We start from the raw sequence: 16,885 nt of genomic DNA on the forward strand, positions 1-16,885 counted from the left end.
ATCATCTTGCTGACGGCGCCCTTCATCTTCACCGTCAAGGTTCAGATAAGAAGAGATATCATCTTCTTCTTCTCCGGTCGGCACATATAGAATATCGCCGTTTATGATGCCGAACATATGTGCTTCACCGTCCGGATCATAGTTGTCCATAATCGGGTCAGCTCTATCGTCCGCCATTATGTCAGTCCTGAAAACATGTAGTAAAAACAAATTCATTAAGTGAAGAAGGGGGGCGGTGGCGGTGGCGGTGGCGAAAGGGCGGTGGCGAAAGGAGGGGGCGAGGAAGGGGTGGGAGAGGGTGTCGCGGTAGAGCGCGAGAGGGGAGGCGAGGACAACACATTTATAACCCTCGCCGTCCCCTCTCGATCCCTAAAAAAACACCGCGCGCATCGCCGCCCCCCTCGCCGCCCCTCTCCGTTTAAAAATTATTCGTGTATTTCAAAAAATTGATTTTATTAGACACAAAAAATTCTTTCACGTATTTTCACGTATTTAATTTTAAAAATTCTTTCTTTTTTTCTTCTTCCTTTTTTTTCTTCTTTCTTTTTTCTTCTGTTGTTTTCTTCCTTTTTCTTTTTTTCTTCCTTTTTCCTTTTTTCTTCCTTTTTCTTGTTTTTCTTCTGTTTTTCTTTTGTTTTCTTCTTCCTTCTTTCTTCTTCTTCCTTTTTCCTTTTTCTTTCTTCTTCTTCTTCCTTTTTCCTTTTTCTTTCTTCTTCTTCTTCCTTTTTCTTCTTCCTTCTTCTTCTCCCACGATGGGCGGCGGGCAAGGGCAGGGCCAGCGGGCGGCGGGCAAGGGCCGGAGGACGGCAGGCAGGGCCAGCGGGCGGCGGGCGGCGGGCGGCGGGCGGCGGGCAAGGGCGCAAGGCGCCACGGGCGGCGGGCAAGGGCAGGGCACGGGCGGAGGCGGCGCTCACTGGGGACGGGGGCGGCGGCGCGCAGGGCTTCGGCGTCGGCGTCGGCGTCGGGGCAGGGCTTCAGCGTCGGCGTCGGCGTCGGGGCAGGGCGTCGGCGTCGGCGTCGGCCGGGGCAGCGCTTCGGCGTCGAGAGAGGAGAATGGGAAGTGGCAAAACTGCTAAGTGCAGTATTTATAGACGCACCTTTAGTCGCGGTTGGAGAGGCGGACCGCGACTAAAGGTACCCTTTAGTCGCGGCCCGCCAACCCAACCGCGACTAAAGGGTACCCTTTAGTCGCGGTCCGCCTCCCCAACCGCGACTAAAGGGTTTTGGCGCCGCCTCCGTTCCCGCGCAGAAGGACCCTTTAGTCGCGGTTGGAGAGGCGGACCGCGACTAAAGGTACCCTTTAGTCGCGGTCCGCCTCCCCAACCGCGACTAAAGGTCTGCTAGAACTGGCGCGGTGCGGTGGGATGTTTAGTCCCACCTCGCTAGCCGAGAGGCTTCGACAGTGGTTTATAAGCGCGGCTGCGCTCACCACTTCGAGCTCCTCTCAAATGCAGGCTTACGGGCCTATTCTGTCACTATGTGCCTGTGGGCCTACTCGGCCTTCTGCGGGCCTGAATCCTGGCCCTTTAATGGGTTTCTAGTCGTATTCAGGCCGTGGTGGCCCAGTAGGTGGCATATTTTTTTTTCTTCCTTTTTTCCTTTTTCCTTTTTTCTTCTGTTTTTTTCTTCTGTTTTTTTATGTTTTTCTTCTGTTTGTTTTTTTCTTCTGTTTTTCCTTTTTTCTTCTGTTTTTTTCTTCTGTTTTTTTCTTCCTTTTTCCTTCTTTCTTCTTCTTCCTTTTTCCTTTTAAAATCAGAAAAATAAAACTAATTCATTTTAAAATCTTAAAAATACAATTATATATCAAAAAAATCAGAAAAATAAAACTAATTCATTTTAAAACCCCTTGAAGGTTTGACAAAAGGTTTGATACAATAAATTATTACACATCATTTCTTCTCTTGTGTCCCTGCTTGCTTACGATTGTGCCGTATCCATGGAGCATCCTCATCATTTAACTTAATGCTTGGGTCGGTGTTCACTTTGAAGGGCGGAATTTCAGCAAACATATTATAATCTTCTGACATGTCTGTCTTGTCCTCCACTCCCACGATGTTTCTTTTCCCTGAAAGAACAATGTGGCGCTTTGGATCATCGCATGATGCACTGATCGTTTTCTTATCTTTCCGTTTCCTCGGTTTGCTACTCATGTCCTTCACATAGAAAACCTGAGCGACATCTTTCGCTAGGACGAATGGTTCGTCAAGGTAACCAAGATTGTTGAAATCCACCATTGTCATTCCGTATTGCTGGTCCACCTTTACCCCACCTCCTGTTAGCTTGAACCATTTGCACCGGAACAAAGGGACCTTAAAGGAGGGTCCATAGTCAAGTTCCCATATCTCCTCTATGTAACCATAATATGTGACCTTTTGCCCATTCTCGGTTGCTGCATCAAAGCGGACACCACTGTTTTGGTTGGTGCTCTTTTTATCTTGGGCGATCGTGTAAAATGTATTCCCATTTATCTCGTACCCTTGGAAAGTCGTTATAGTCGAAGATGGTGTCTTGGCCAACATGTACAGCTGATCTACAACATCATTGTTATTCATTAAATGTTTTCTCAACCAACTGCCGAAAGTCTCCATGTGGGCCTTCCTAATCCAGGATTCAGGCTTCCCCGGGTTGTCCGAGCGTAAAATATTCTTGTGTTTCTCAAAGTACGGAGCCACCAAGCTGGAATTGGTCAGTACAGTGTGGTGTGCTTCAGTCAGAGAATGGCCGTCCATACATATCGTTGATTTCCTTCCGATCGTGCCTTTTCCACTTAGTCTCCCCTCGTGCCGCGATCGAGGAAGACCAATCGGCTTAAGGTCAGGAACAAAGTCAACACAAAACTCAATTACCTCCTCATTTCCATAGCCCTTGGCGATGCTTCCTTCTGGCCTAGCACGGTTACGAACATATTTCTTTAATACTCCCATGAACCTCTCGAAGGGGAACATATTGTGTAGAAATACAGGACCGAGAACGAAAATCTCTTCGACTAGGTGAACCAGGAGGTGCGTCATAATATTGAAGAAGGATGGCGGGAACACCAACTCGAAACTGACAAGACATTGGATCACATCGTTCTGTAACCGTGGTAGAACTTCTGGATTGATTACCTTCTGAGAGATTGCATTGAGGAATGCACATAGCTTCACAATGGCTACTCGAACATTTTCCGGCAGGAGCCCCCTCAAAGCAATCGGAAGCAATTGCGTCATAATCACGTGGCAGTCGTGAGACTTCAGGTTTTGGAACTTTTTCTCCGCCATGTTTATTATTCCCTTTATATTGGACGAGAATCCAGACGGGACCTTCATACTGCTCAGGCATTCAAAAAAGATGACCTTCTCTTCTTTGGTCAGAGCGTAGCTGGCACGACCTTGAAACCATTCCGGATGCCGGTCATCAGGGTCTTTCAAACGTTGCTGGTCCTGCCGTGCTTCCTTTGTATCATTTGTCTTCCCATACACGCCCAAGAAGCTTAGGAGGTTCACGCAAATATTCTTCGTAACGTGCATCACGTCGATTGCAGAGCGGACATCTAGGACTTTCCAATATTCTAGCTCCCAGAATATAGATTTCTTCTTCCACATGGCTGCGTGCCCGTCAGCTCCCTTCGGAACTGATTGTCCGCTAGGACCCTTTCCAAAGATGACTTTCAAATCCTTGACCATATCAAATACCTCAGCACCAGTGCGTTCCGTAGGCTTCGGCCGGTGATCTGCCTTGCCGTTGTAATGCTTGCCTTTCTTTCTTACTGGATGAATTTTCGGAAGAAATCGACGATGCCCAAGGTACACGTTCTTCTTACAATTTGGCAAATGTACACTTTCAGTCTCATGTAAGCAGTGCGTGCATGCATTGTATCCCTTATTTGACAGTCCCGAAAGGTTACTAAGAGCAGGCCAATCGTTGATGGTTACGAAAAGCAACGCTCGTAGGTCAAATTCCTCTTGTTTGTGCTCATCCCACACACGGACACCACCCCACAGCTGTAAAAGTTCATCAACTAATGGCCTTAGGTACACATCGATGTCGTTGCCGGGTTGCTTCGGACCTTCGATGAGCACTGGCATCATAATGAACTTCCGCTTCATGCACAACCAAGGAGGAAGGTTGTAGATGCATAGAGTCACGGGCCAGGTGCTATGGCTGGAGCTCTGCTCGCCAAAAGGATTCATGCCATCCGTACTTAGAGCAAATCTTATGTTCCTTGCGTCAGCTGCAAAATCTTTGAACCATCTGTCGATCTTTCTCCATTGCGTTCCATCTGCGGTGTGTCTCAACTCCCCGTCCGACTTACGGTCCTCTTTGTGCCATCGCAACAACTTGGCATGCTCTTTGTTCCTGAACAGACGTTTCAACCGTGGTATTATAGGAGCATACCACATCACCTTGGCGGGAACCCTCTTCCTGGGTTTCTGGCCCTCAACATCGTCACCAGGGTCATCGCCTCTGATCTTATAACGCAATGCAGTGCATACCGGGCATTCATTCAAATTCTCGTATTCACCGCGGTAGAGGATGCAGTCGTTGATGCATGCATGTATCTTCAGAACCTCTAAACCTAGAGGGCAGACAACCTTCTTTGCTTCGTACGTACTGGCGGGCAACTCGTTATCCTTTGGAAACATATTCTTCAACATTTTCAGCAAGTTTTCAAATGCCGAGTCAGCTACACCTGCCTCTGCCTTCCATTTCAGCAAATCCAGTGTGCAGCCCAGCTTTTTCAGACCATCATCGCATCCGGGGTACAGCGCCTTTCTGTGATCCTCTAACATGCGATCCAAATTCTCCCTCTCCTTTTCAGTTTCGCAGCGTCTCCGTGCATCAGCAATGGTCCGACCAAGATCATCAACGGGATCATCACGTGCCTCTTCTTCACCTTCCCCTTCACCTTCAGCATCCTCCATGAAAGTATCACCGAAATGAGCAAGATAGCTTTCATCGATGAAATCATCCCCTTCTTCATCTTCTTCCATTATAACCCCTCTTTCTCCATGCTTGGTCCAACAATTATAGCTTGGCATGAAACCGTGCCGAAGCAGATGCATGTGAACATCTCTTGAGGAAGAGTAACCCTTCTGATTCTTACAGATAACACATGGACAGATAACAAAACCCCCCTGCTTGTTCGCATTAGCCACTACGAGGAAATCTTTCAAACCCGTAGTGAACTCGCCGGAGAGTCGGTTACCGTACATCCATTGCCGATTCATCTGCATTATTATAATATAAAATATATAATTAACCATCATGCATTTGTTAAACTAACTAGCTACAAACAATATAAATTAAACAATGAACTGCACACATGCATATTTTATCAATGACACACATGCATGAAAGGTTCAAGTTGCTAACCGCGATCGAGGAGGAAAAAATAAATGAGGAACCTCAAGTGTGGCTCCAACACTTCATATCATGTTTGTTTCACCCTCTTAGGGCATTTCATCAAACACCTTGTGTGCATAAGAGGAACCAAAAGCAAACCTACACCCCCTTGTGAAGCTTGTGAAGAGAAGTGGCACCAAATGGCTAAGTGAGCGTGCTGAACTGGTATATATAGGGGAGGAGCTTTAGTCGCGGTTGGCCTGGCCAACCGCGACTAAAGGCCTTTGCGCACCTTTAGTCGCGGTTGGCCTGGCCAACCGCGACTAAAGCCCCTCACGTGCACCAGCTGGCCACCGAGCGCCCTGGGCCCAGGCCTTTGGTCGCGGTTCGTCTGCCGAACCGCGACTAAAGACTTCATTAGTCGCGGTTCCTACAGTTTCGCGACTAATGGGGCTGGACGGAAGCCTCTTTTTCTACTAGTGCACCTTTGATAAGGTCCTGGCTACTAGCTACCTCCATATTACAAGTAAGTGGCATCATTGACATAGTCTTCAAGATGTAGCTTTAACCACTAATTTCAATTGTCATAAACCAAGAAAATCCTCAGATTTTGGCAAAACAAATTGATAGAGATATTTACATGTGATTTTCAAATATCCAATCTGAATAACTAAAATTGTGTTTGTCCAAAACTTCTTTTTTTTTGTGATCGGATGGAGTGTCTTACATGCACAACTAAAAATAAAAAGGTAAATATTTAGTAGTACATTCACACACATAATTAAAGATAAAGCTTGTATTGAATTAAATTGAGCAATGCCATATTAATTAGTTAGTTAGAAAGTACTACTGCGTACGTTTTGGAGAACACATGTGAAACTAGCTTTGATGTCATTGATGACAACATATGAAAAAGAACTAGACCTTGGAGTAAACAAAGAAAACAAAGAGAAGCATGCCCACGACTCCCAATCCGCAAAAAAAGAGACTCCCAATCCTAAGAAAAAGACTCCCAACCTGCAAGATCATGCCATGGCACTGCTCAACAAGGACCCTGCTAGAGAGGCTCCCCAACCATCTCGCTCCCAACCGATGAGCGTTGAACCTATCGGTAAACAGAATGTCCAGGACCACGACGCTTACCCATGGCAACACATAAAGCAAGTAGCTTCCACTCCATATCACCGACCATGGCATAACTACACACCATCCACCTTGCCGGTTGTGTCATGAAAAACCCCATGTTGGATCATAGTTCCCAAGAACGTGGAGGCATCAAAGGAGTTCATGATGTGCAACACCACCACCGCCACCATGTGGTCTCGTAGATTGAACTATAGGGTTTTAACTCATATCTTGAATGGGGAAAGAGGTGGAGCCACTACAACATCAAAAGGGGGAATTAAAGGATCGGGAAAAGAGGGTTGGTGCATAAACACTACAAATTGTTATTAATTAACTAATGTTAGCGACACTCATATGTAAAGTGTTCACGAAAGCACAACTCTATGTGAAACAACCGTAGATGATATAGCAAAGTGATTAACAAGATAAATAAGAAAATCTTAACACAGGGAAAGTAAGTAGGGCACAAGTGTAGAAATAGCTAAAGGGAAGTACAATGACGATGAGGTTATGCCCGGTTTTCAAATCCTTGTCGAATTCTACGTCTCTGTTGGAGAGGTTTGGATACTAAATCTCAATGATCACAAAAAATGAGGGTAGATCTTGAGGTGTTCTCCGCATTCACAAACTTCTCGAGACGAATACTAAATCTAGGATGCTCCCAGGTGACTCCATCCGTCTAGGAGTCCCAAAAAATTCCACAAGTAACAAGCTTGATGAAGAAATGGAAGGGGGGTTCTAGTTTTTCTACATTGCTCTTTGGTCTAGGTACTAGTCCCACTTTCCCCCGGTTTGATGGAAGAATGGGGGCGGGGAGAGGAGCTTCAAACTCTTTTAATGGCGGAAATCTCACATCTAGAAGTCGATCCTCCAAGTGAAGTAGAGTGTTCCATGCATTATTTCGTCCTCACTAGTAATGAAACTAGATGTCCCAAAGTAAGTCTGTAGCCTTAGGGATCACTCAAGGGTCTGGAGTTTCGGGCGCATCTGGCTAATATTTTAAGGTATTTAGTAGCCAAATTGGATAGTCTGGAGTACGTCTCAAAGCCTTATGGTTTCCACCACGGCTCAAACACAACACAACCAACAGTTCCTTGAGGTACAATTTAGTGGATGTTTCTTTAAGAATTTTGAGTATCATGAGACATGATTAGACACTGGTCCAACTCATTAGCTTTCATCCAAACTTCTTGGTAGTACAACATTCATATGCCACAAGCATGTGAGAATTATTAATAGGCTAATATTTCTATTATACTGATATAACCCTCATATGTGGTATATATGGAGTACACGGTAGGATGGAGACTTGGAGTACAAGACAAGTTACATGTGGTTTAAACATATTCTAACTCTACCTCCTTATCTCTAACATAAACATAATGGACGCCAATAGCCAGAGATCGTTCGCCAACAAGGATGGCATTTGCAAGCGACGCGGCTGACAGTTTGTGAAGGGGGGGGGGGGGGGTGGCATTTTTGCAAAACTGCCATGGCAGTTTTTTTAAATTGCGGGAGCTTGGGGGAGAAAACTGCCACCGTTTGATCTTGATCAGATGGCTCTAGGGCGTTCGCTGGGATCCCATCCCCAGCGAACGTTCACCAAATATCTTTTCCGAAACACATAGTCACATAGAGAGAGAAAACACTGTGTAAATTTAAATAAAACTTCTTCTTTTCCCTATATTTGCTTAGGGGGGAGTTGGCTAGCTTTCTTGCTTTTCCATGAGTGTAAAACCCGCTCATACAATTCATGTATAACATTTTTTTGTACGAAACAATGTTATAAGGGATACCCCTACACTATAAATGGGAAACCAAAAATGCTTTCTTGGTGAAATTTGAAACCAGGTGCCAGGATTTGTATATCCACCCCCAAAATAAGTGATCTAGGCTCACTTTCTAAATCATGTATATCGTTAGTCCCCTAATCACTTGCTACACACAGGAAAATCCACTTGGGTGAAGATGTCTTTTCAAAGAGCGTCCATGGGCATCGCCGATGAAGGGTGCCTCCATGATTGGATTAGGGCCCTCCATATCTGGATTTAGGCGACTACTGGGCCCCTTCCACCTTGCTTCCTTCAACGAAGGAGCCCCTCCACCAACAACACATACTTGCTCGACAACCATCTCGGGAAGGCGGTAATAGGATGATAGGGGTGGGTGGCTAGGTTCCAGCATGCCCTCCTTCACAAACTGTCAGCCGCGTCGCTTGCAAATGCCATCCTTGTTGGCGAACAATCTCTGGCTATTGGCATTTTTGCAAAACTGTCATGGCAGTTTGTTTAAATTGCGGGAGCTTGGGGGAGAAAACTGCCACCGTTCGATCTTGATCAGATGGCTCTAGGGCGTTCGCTGGGATCCCATCCCCAGCGAACGTTCACCAAATATCTTTTCCGAAACACATAGTCGCATAGAGAGAGAAAACACTGCGCAAATTTAAATAAAACTTCTTCTTTTCCCTATATTTGCTTAGGGGGGATCTGACTAGCTTTCTTGCTTTTCCATGAGTGTAAAACCTGCTCATACAATTCATGTATAACATTTGTTTGTACGGAACAAGGTTATAAGGGACACCCCTACACTATAAATGGGAACCCAAAAATGCTTTCTTGGTGAAATTTGAAACCAGGTGCCAGGATTTGTATATCCACCCCCAAAATAAGGAGTAAAGCTACACCTACGTAACGACTTCTACGTAACTTACGTACGATCTGAGGTGGCTGTTTTATATTGGGCCTTAGTTAGCGATCAAAGGATTTACGTAAGGCTTCGTAAAACATTACGTAGGTGTAGCATTTTTGCAAAATAAGTGATCTAGGCTCACTTTCTAAATCATGTATATCGTTAGTCCCCTAATCACTTGCTACACACAGGAAAATCCACTTGGATGAAGATGCCTTTTCAGAAGAGCGTCCATGGGCATCGCTGATGAAAGGTGCCTCCATGATTGGATTAGGGCCCTCCATATCTGGATTTGGGTGATGACACCACGTCCACCTTGCTTCCTTCAACCAAGGAGCCCCTCCCCCAACAATACATGCTTGCTCGACAACCATCTCGGGGAGGCGGCAATAGGATGATAGGGGTGGGTGGCTAGGGTTCCAGCTGCCCTCGAGAGAGGGTGACGAAAAGTTGGGTCTTACACCCAAATATTGTCCAAAGTCACAACTTTTAGAGATTTGTTCGAGGGAGTGTCCATACCTAGCCAGTACCTGTGGCGAATTATGACGGCGAACGCATCTATCATCCCCCCGACGACAATCGATCATCTCTTGTTATGATCATGCAATAGTTTCAAAAGCCCTGGGAAGCCCCCCCTTAGAGCGACATGTCAATATGTCATTGCCAAGCTGATGAGCCATATGTCTCACACATCCACAGATGTAAGTGCACCACCTCCTCACCAACACAAACGATATCACTTGGAGACAACGACCACTCACACACACCAACAAACAAGTAGCATGAGAAAGATGGAAGTAAGAAAGAGCACACACACACACACACACACGTACGTAGTTACTAGTAGATCTAAAAGGTTACACCTCATTGATCATGCATGCACCACATCGACTACACTAGAATCAACGAGTAAAAGAGAGCTAGAGCTAGCAATCTCGATCAATCGGCAACTTCACTACTAGCTACATGGTCGATGCTGATGATGATGAGCTCCATTAGCCAATGTGACATCTGGCTTTAATATAGCTAGAGAGACGTTGCAAGAAGCAACGTAGCTAGCTAGGAGTAGGAGAGTGCCATCCATCCATCCATCCACTTGGCTGGGCTTAATTTTAGCTTAATTAATCACTAGCTAGCTAGCTAGAATTTTCTAGATTCCTCCTCCCCACTCGCCCGCCAGCTTCCTCGCCGCGTGGCACGTCGTCGCCGCCGTCGTCGTGTCGTGGTGATCGCCGTCGACCATGGCGCCGCCGCCGCCACAGTAGCTGCTGTTGTTGTAGCTGCCGCCGTTCATCGCCATCATGTTCATGGCGGCGTTGGCGGTGCAGCTCGAGTAGTTGAGGTAGTCGAGGAGCGTGGCGTCCGGGAGGTACGACTCTGCCGGCCCTAGGTCCAGCCCGTCGAGGCCGAGGCTTCCCAGCAGCGCCGCCGAGTCCAGCTCCATCCCGCCGGCGCCGCCGTCGAGGTCGCCTCCGCTCGGGTAGCAGTACTGGTCCTCCCAGTTGAGTTCGGAGAAGCAGGGCACCGGCGCCGGTTGGAGCGCGGCCGCCGCCGTCGACCCCGACGTGGACGCGCTCGGGCTCGGGTCGAAGCCGGCGGCGGCAGGCCCGTAGCAGCAGAGCTGGTCGCTGCCGATCGGCGGCGACTGCGAGGAGGACAGGACGCCCTGGCCGTGCTGCTCCATCAGCGGCGGCGGCGCGGCCGTGGAAGCGGCGGCCATGGACATCTTGTCGAGGAGGCGCGGCATCCAGTAGCAGCGGACGGCGTCGCGGAAGACGGCGGAGTTGGCGTCCACCTTGAGCTGCCTCGCCTGCTTCTGCACCCTGGTCCGCCAGTAGTTCTTGATCTCGTTGTCGGTGCGGCCGGGGAGGTGCTGCGCGATCCGCGACCACCGGTTGCCCCACTTGGCGTGGAGCTCCAGGATGACCAGCTGCTCCTCCGCCGTCAGGTTCCCCCGCTTTATGTCCGGCTTCAGGTAGTTCAGCCACCGGAGGCGGCAGCTCTTCCCCGTCCTCTTCAACCCTGACATGGCAAAGATATATACAGCAGTAAGAAAATATTCATGGCGATCGACATGCATGCATGATGCAAGGCCAGAGAGCTATGGCGGGAGATCAACTCACCGGAGCAGCGGGCGAGGAGGTTCCAGCGGCCCTCGCCGTGGCAAGCAATGTAGCTCATGAGGAGGTTGTCTTCCTCCAGCGTCCAGGGGCCTCTCCTCAGCTCGGCTGCCTCCTCCTCCATGGCCGCCATCGCCATGGGCCCAGCTCCTCCTCCTGCTGCTGCTGCTCCTTTCCTCCGTGACATTGTTGGTCACCTCGTAGCTACTATATATGAGTATGATCGATGAACCCTTCTGAGGGCACAGCTAGGTAGCTCCCTTACCTTATAGATAGATGGGCTTGGATATGACCATGCACAAGTACTACTACTACTAGCTCAGAGTGCTGGAGTGTACTGTGTGTGTAGGGGGTTAGGATTTAGGATGAAGGAGATGAGATGAGAAGAGGGCCTAGCTGCAGAGACAAGTTATTGGTGGCTAGCTACCCTTTTATAAGGACTTGTGGCAATCATATGGAGGATGATCTTTTTTTAGGGCAACTGCATGCATGCTCCTCCAAAGGCTCAAGGACTTTGGCAGTCTGGTTCTTGGGAGGAAGATAGAAGCAGGGCAAGTGTGTAGTTGGAAATCAAAAGCTGGTGAGATGTTTCAAAGCTTCTTTCGTTTTTAATGGGGATGAGAGAGAGAGAGAGAGAGAGAGAGAGAGAGAGAGAGAGAGAGGCTTCGTGGGAAGAAATAGTGGCCTAGTGATGTTTAGATTCTTTCCTACATGAAGCGTGTTTGACTGAACAATTTGTCACCCTTGCACTATTAGGATTAGACGAGAGAGGGAGGGGATGGGCAAATTGTTGGATGTACACATATGTGCATTGTGAACCACCACCTCCTTTTGCACTAAGAAACAAAGATAAATAAAGCAGAATATAAATTCTAGAAGGAATAGCTAGCCTTTTGTGATAAGATCAAACCCAAATTATAGACATGTACACCATATGTACATTGATGCCTCTTTATCCTTCCTCTGGTAGAACACCTCAGTAATCAATAAGTATATATATGCACACCTAGCTAGCCTTTTTATTCCATCAGAATAATTCTTTTGTTGTCTTTGCTTGCAGAAAAGAAAAGCAAAGAAACAAAAAACAACTTGTAGTATTATTTTGTTGCCTTTTGTGCTGATTTTGGGCTGGAGTTATGTGGCCACACCAAGTCTACTTGAAGCAAAGAATAAGCAATCAATCAAGGAGACTTCAGCTCACCGAGCATACACATAGCTTTGTGTACTTTCTCTCCCCCAAAAAGCCAGTCCTGTGAAACACCAAACTTTGGAGACAGCGCCCTGAGAAGTAAGCAAACATTAGGTGGGCGTGCTTGCTTGTGTAGCTCCATCCCTAGGATGGATAATCATGTTAAATATTCCTAAAACCTAATGATTCTTGACCTAACACTCACGGCCGCCTTGCTTTGGCCGGTGAAAATTTTCAACCCAAAGAGAGCTAGGTGTCTTAGCTTAGACAGCCTTGCATGATGTTGCCACAGTTGCATGCATGACATGTGGTCAAATACTTGCAGCTGATCGATTAATCCTTGTGCTGCATAGGTTCTAGATTAAGCGAGAAGAGTGGCTGCTTTGCGGCTAGCTTGCAATTTGCAGCTACCTTGACCGAATTAATTCTCAGTAGTACAGTCACTGTTAATTATGTTGCAAGGGAGGAACTAGTTGTAGTTATTAAACGGGTCTCGTAGTTAAAATATACTAGTCAATTAATTGAAATATCAATCATTCAAACAAAACTGATGATAGCTAGCTAGCTAGTAGGGTTGTTGTAACATCATATATACTTACTAATCATGTGTTATACCCATACTGGCCCCCTTGTCATTGATCCCTGTTTATGTCCAACAAGTTTATGGTCAATGTAACTATACATATAATATACTACTCCCTCCGTCCCACAACGTAAGACATTTTTGACACTACACTAGTGTCAAAAAACGTCTTACGGAGGGAGTAGAAGATACCCGCGCATTGCGTCATAATTTATTTTAGTATTATTTCAATGAAACTAATTATGTAGAACATGCATATTCGTATTAATAATACGATAACTGAAACTAAAAATGCATAGCTTATTGCGGGGCTATTATATAGTTGTAAAATACTTATTAATGTAAGTAGCATAATATAATGAGAACGGAGGAACCTTTTTCCATACATGTTTGCATTACATAGTGAGAAAAATAAGTTAGGGTAGTAGTTATATACTCCCTCCTTTCCAAAATAAGTGTCTCAGACACTACTTTGGGGCGGAGAGAGTATCATAACATGGGTATGTTGTGTATATTCATTCGAATGGGCAAAACAAGATTGTCAATTAATCAAATACTATTGTCGAATCCTCAGAAAATTCTTACACTTGTTATAGTTAAACAACAACAACACTCGGTGCTGCATTACACATGTAAGTATTGTTGGCCGGTAAGCTTTTCATATGGACCACGTATGCACTAGCGTGGCTAACAAGTGACACTAGGCCACGTAATGATCATTGCATTAGCTCCTGAACTACCACAAACAATGATTCAAAGATATGTGTGCTTTTGGACGTCGGTAACTCAGTATTATACTTTATGAAGTTTCATATAATCAATATAACTGAGCTATCGATGCCAAAGAGTAAACTATTTTCCTGAAAGGGAGGGGGTGTCCCGGGACACTGCATCTAGTGATATGCACGCACCCATAAATCGGTTACGCGTGAAAAGGTTATTATATTTTTTTCTTTCTAAGCGATATGTCTAACCAGTTTCTACCATGTGCATGTCACCCATTATATACATGTCGGGTTAATTACATACACCACTATAGATATGCATATATACAGTGATATGTCCGTAAGCAAAACAACAAGATGAGAGAGGTCTAAGGACCCACCATGTGGCTCCTCTCTCTCCCATATAAGTTGTTTTTCTTTAAAATAGTTAAAAATTAAAAACATAATTTGAGAAAAATTACACAATATATGGATGTATAATATATGTGCGAAAATTTTCATGAGAAAATACATTGACATGCGACGCGAGCTACACAAAAATGACAAATACCGATTTTGAAACAGTGATCTGTGTGTAATGCTCACTACAAATAAAATCAATGATTTTAAAATCTTTGTGTAGCTTGCATGTCAATGTATTTTCTCATGAAATTTTGCACACATGTAGTATACATCTATCGTTAGTGGGTAATTTTTTCCAGAATTTTTGGATATTGTGAAATGCGAAGTTTCAATTTTTCAAAACAACCAAGCTCAAGCACCAAACGTGTTTTCTGAGGTACCAGTCCAAAACTAGAAATTCATAAAAAAGAGAATACAAGTGGAATAGGGCCAGTTAAAAAACTAAAAAGTTGGACTTGTCTAAAAGTACCTCTAGAAAGCTTTCTATAGGGTGACCGCCGAAAAGCTTTGTATTTTTGTTAAGTAATAAATATTTTTTTGGGGTATTTCATATATCAGAAATACTGAATAACATTATATTAATTCATTTTGGACAGAATCACAAATAATTTCAAGATTTCAAAATTCTAAATAATTATTTTATCCACCACTAAAAATAATTATTGCTGACTATTTATAAAAAACTAAAATAAATATCTCAAAAAGTCAACAATTTCGAAAACACCTTTTCCTGATATCTTTTTTAATGTTTGGTTTTAGGCATTTCATTGTTCAAAATAAGGGTTTAACTATTTCAAAATTATTTTTGAACTATTCCAAAAAGATTTTGCATTTCCTAAAATGTGATAATAGTGCTAGCTATCATCACTTTGATGTTTAGTTAGCACTATTATCCTTGATTAGTATATATTACAGTTCTCTATGTGGGCGTATAGATCTTTGGAGTGTCCTCGCTATTACTTCACCTTAAAAGATAAAGTTCCCCTTGAAAATTGATTCTCCCTCCAATCCAAAATTAAGTGTTTTGGTTTTAGTTACACTTCTTTTGGATGGGAGCGGCCGGGTAGAAGAAAAGGAGGAGAAGAAGGAGGACATTGTATGGAATTCAACTTGAAAAACTAAAATTCTCCTTAAAAATTCGTACGGTATTAAATGCTTGACAATGCAGCTAGCGTACATAAACAGGTATCTGTGATGCGAGTGTCCCGTGCAAGTGATTTGCGGTCTTAAGCACATGTCACTCTCGTTGGCAGTCGAATAGAAAGAGGAACAAGGAACGGTGGATATATTGGTGGTCTAGTATCACCAATGACACCGGTTGATTACACTTCATTTATTCCAAAAAGATTTCACTTTTTTCAAAAAAGTGATAGTAACTATATTCCAGAAAAAGATACGATTTCATAAATTCATATTTCATGAACGCACAATTGGAATAAGTTAAAATTTTAATGCTCAACTTAAATATTTATTTCAGCTACTGTTGCAAAAATAGTTATTCATGTGACTGTATTTTTCTACTCCATACGATCCAAATGAATTGCCGCAGGTTTAGTGCAACTTTGTTCGACAGTCATCTAACAACAATACTCCTGCATTATTCGCAAAAAAAAAACAATACTCCTGCATGTAAACGCCCACGCGCCCAAAAAGACGGCAGCCCCCACCACACGGTACAGAACTTACAAACGTGTCGAGCTGAGGCACGTACGAATACGCACGTGTACACGTACGAAGGCGACATCCTCACGTCACTAGCTGGCAACCAAGCAAGCACATATGTGTCCCACAGTGCGTGCATGCGCAGCTGAGGTCGGGGTTGGGCACGCAGCTTCTCCGGTCGACACATGGCGCGCAGCCTCCCGCCTCGTCCCATCATCCGTCTCCAGCCCCTCCGTCCGACAGCGACCGCCATTGACGGCGATCCCCATCGACCACCTCCTCCTCCCGTTCACCCACTGGCGCATGCAACACCAATTCATCGTCACCATGATCTATACCATCCATCTATCTATCCATCCGTCCATGATCGCCGTGCGCCATTCTTTTCCGCCTTCGCCCGGCTCACTTTCTCCATAATCCACGGCCAGATGGATGATGGTGATCGACGACGTCCTTGTCATGTTTCCATTTCGCTAAGCGTGCAGCAGCAGCAGCAGGTTCATTAGCCTGATCCGACTTGGCGCGCGAGAGTCGTCTAATTAAGCCTATGCCCTTTTAGGGGTAGGTCGCCGGCCTACGACGCCGACGCGGGTGCCCCTCTGGCGCGGCGACGACGCCGTCCGTCGGCGACCACGACCATGGCGACGGCGACTGCCGGCAACGGGGGTGTAGCTCGCTTTGCTATTGGGCGTATTTACTGATTGTTTGAATCGTGTCCATATGCATGCTTCTTGTAACTGAGGTGACAAGTCCGAGGATCGTAACTGGAACACGCCACTCCTCCTTGACTTCCATGGACACCGGCTATAGCTAGCTGTTGCGAATATATATAGCTCTTGCAAGAGAATATATATGGCGTCGATCGTGACAAATAATGTTTAGGGCATAAATAATTATTAGTTAACCGATAGAGCCTTGGGCTGCTGCTATTAATCTGCTTTTATCTGATTCTCTCGGTGATGATTCGGCACGTTTCCATATATTCTGCGAGAATGATATATGCCGTGACATATTCACACGGAACTGAATTAATTAGCTACTAGGATAAAGCCGGAATAAAAGGTAA

The 16,885-nt window shown here is 45.3% G+C and overlaps 1 protein-coding gene across 1 annotated transcript; it reads right to left on the reverse strand.

Annotated features, from left to right (window-relative positions):
- Window positions 1–9,865: 9,865 nt before the first annotated feature.
- LOC123064469 (transcription factor MYB62) lies at window positions 9,866–11,860 on the reverse strand. The gene is made up of 2 exons (XM_044487951.1): window positions 11,262–11,860; window positions 9,866–11,160 (listed from the first exon to the last, which is right to left on the reverse strand). Exons 1-2 carry the CDS (start codon window positions 11,443–11,445, stop codon window positions 10,289–10,291), a joined length of 1,056 nt encoding a protein of 351 aa, XP_044343886.1. The 5' UTR covers window positions 11,446–11,860; the 3' UTR covers window positions 9,866–10,288.
- Between the last annotated feature and the right edge of the window lie 5,025 nt (window positions 11,861–16,885).

The sequence above is a fragment of the Triticum aestivum genome, chromosome 3B (assembly GCF_018294505.1).
Source record: "Triticum aestivum cultivar Chinese Spring chromosome 3B, IWGSC CS RefSeq v2.1, whole genome shotgun sequence".
NCBI lineage: Eukaryota > Viridiplantae > Streptophyta > Magnoliopsida > Poales > Poaceae > Triticum > Triticum aestivum.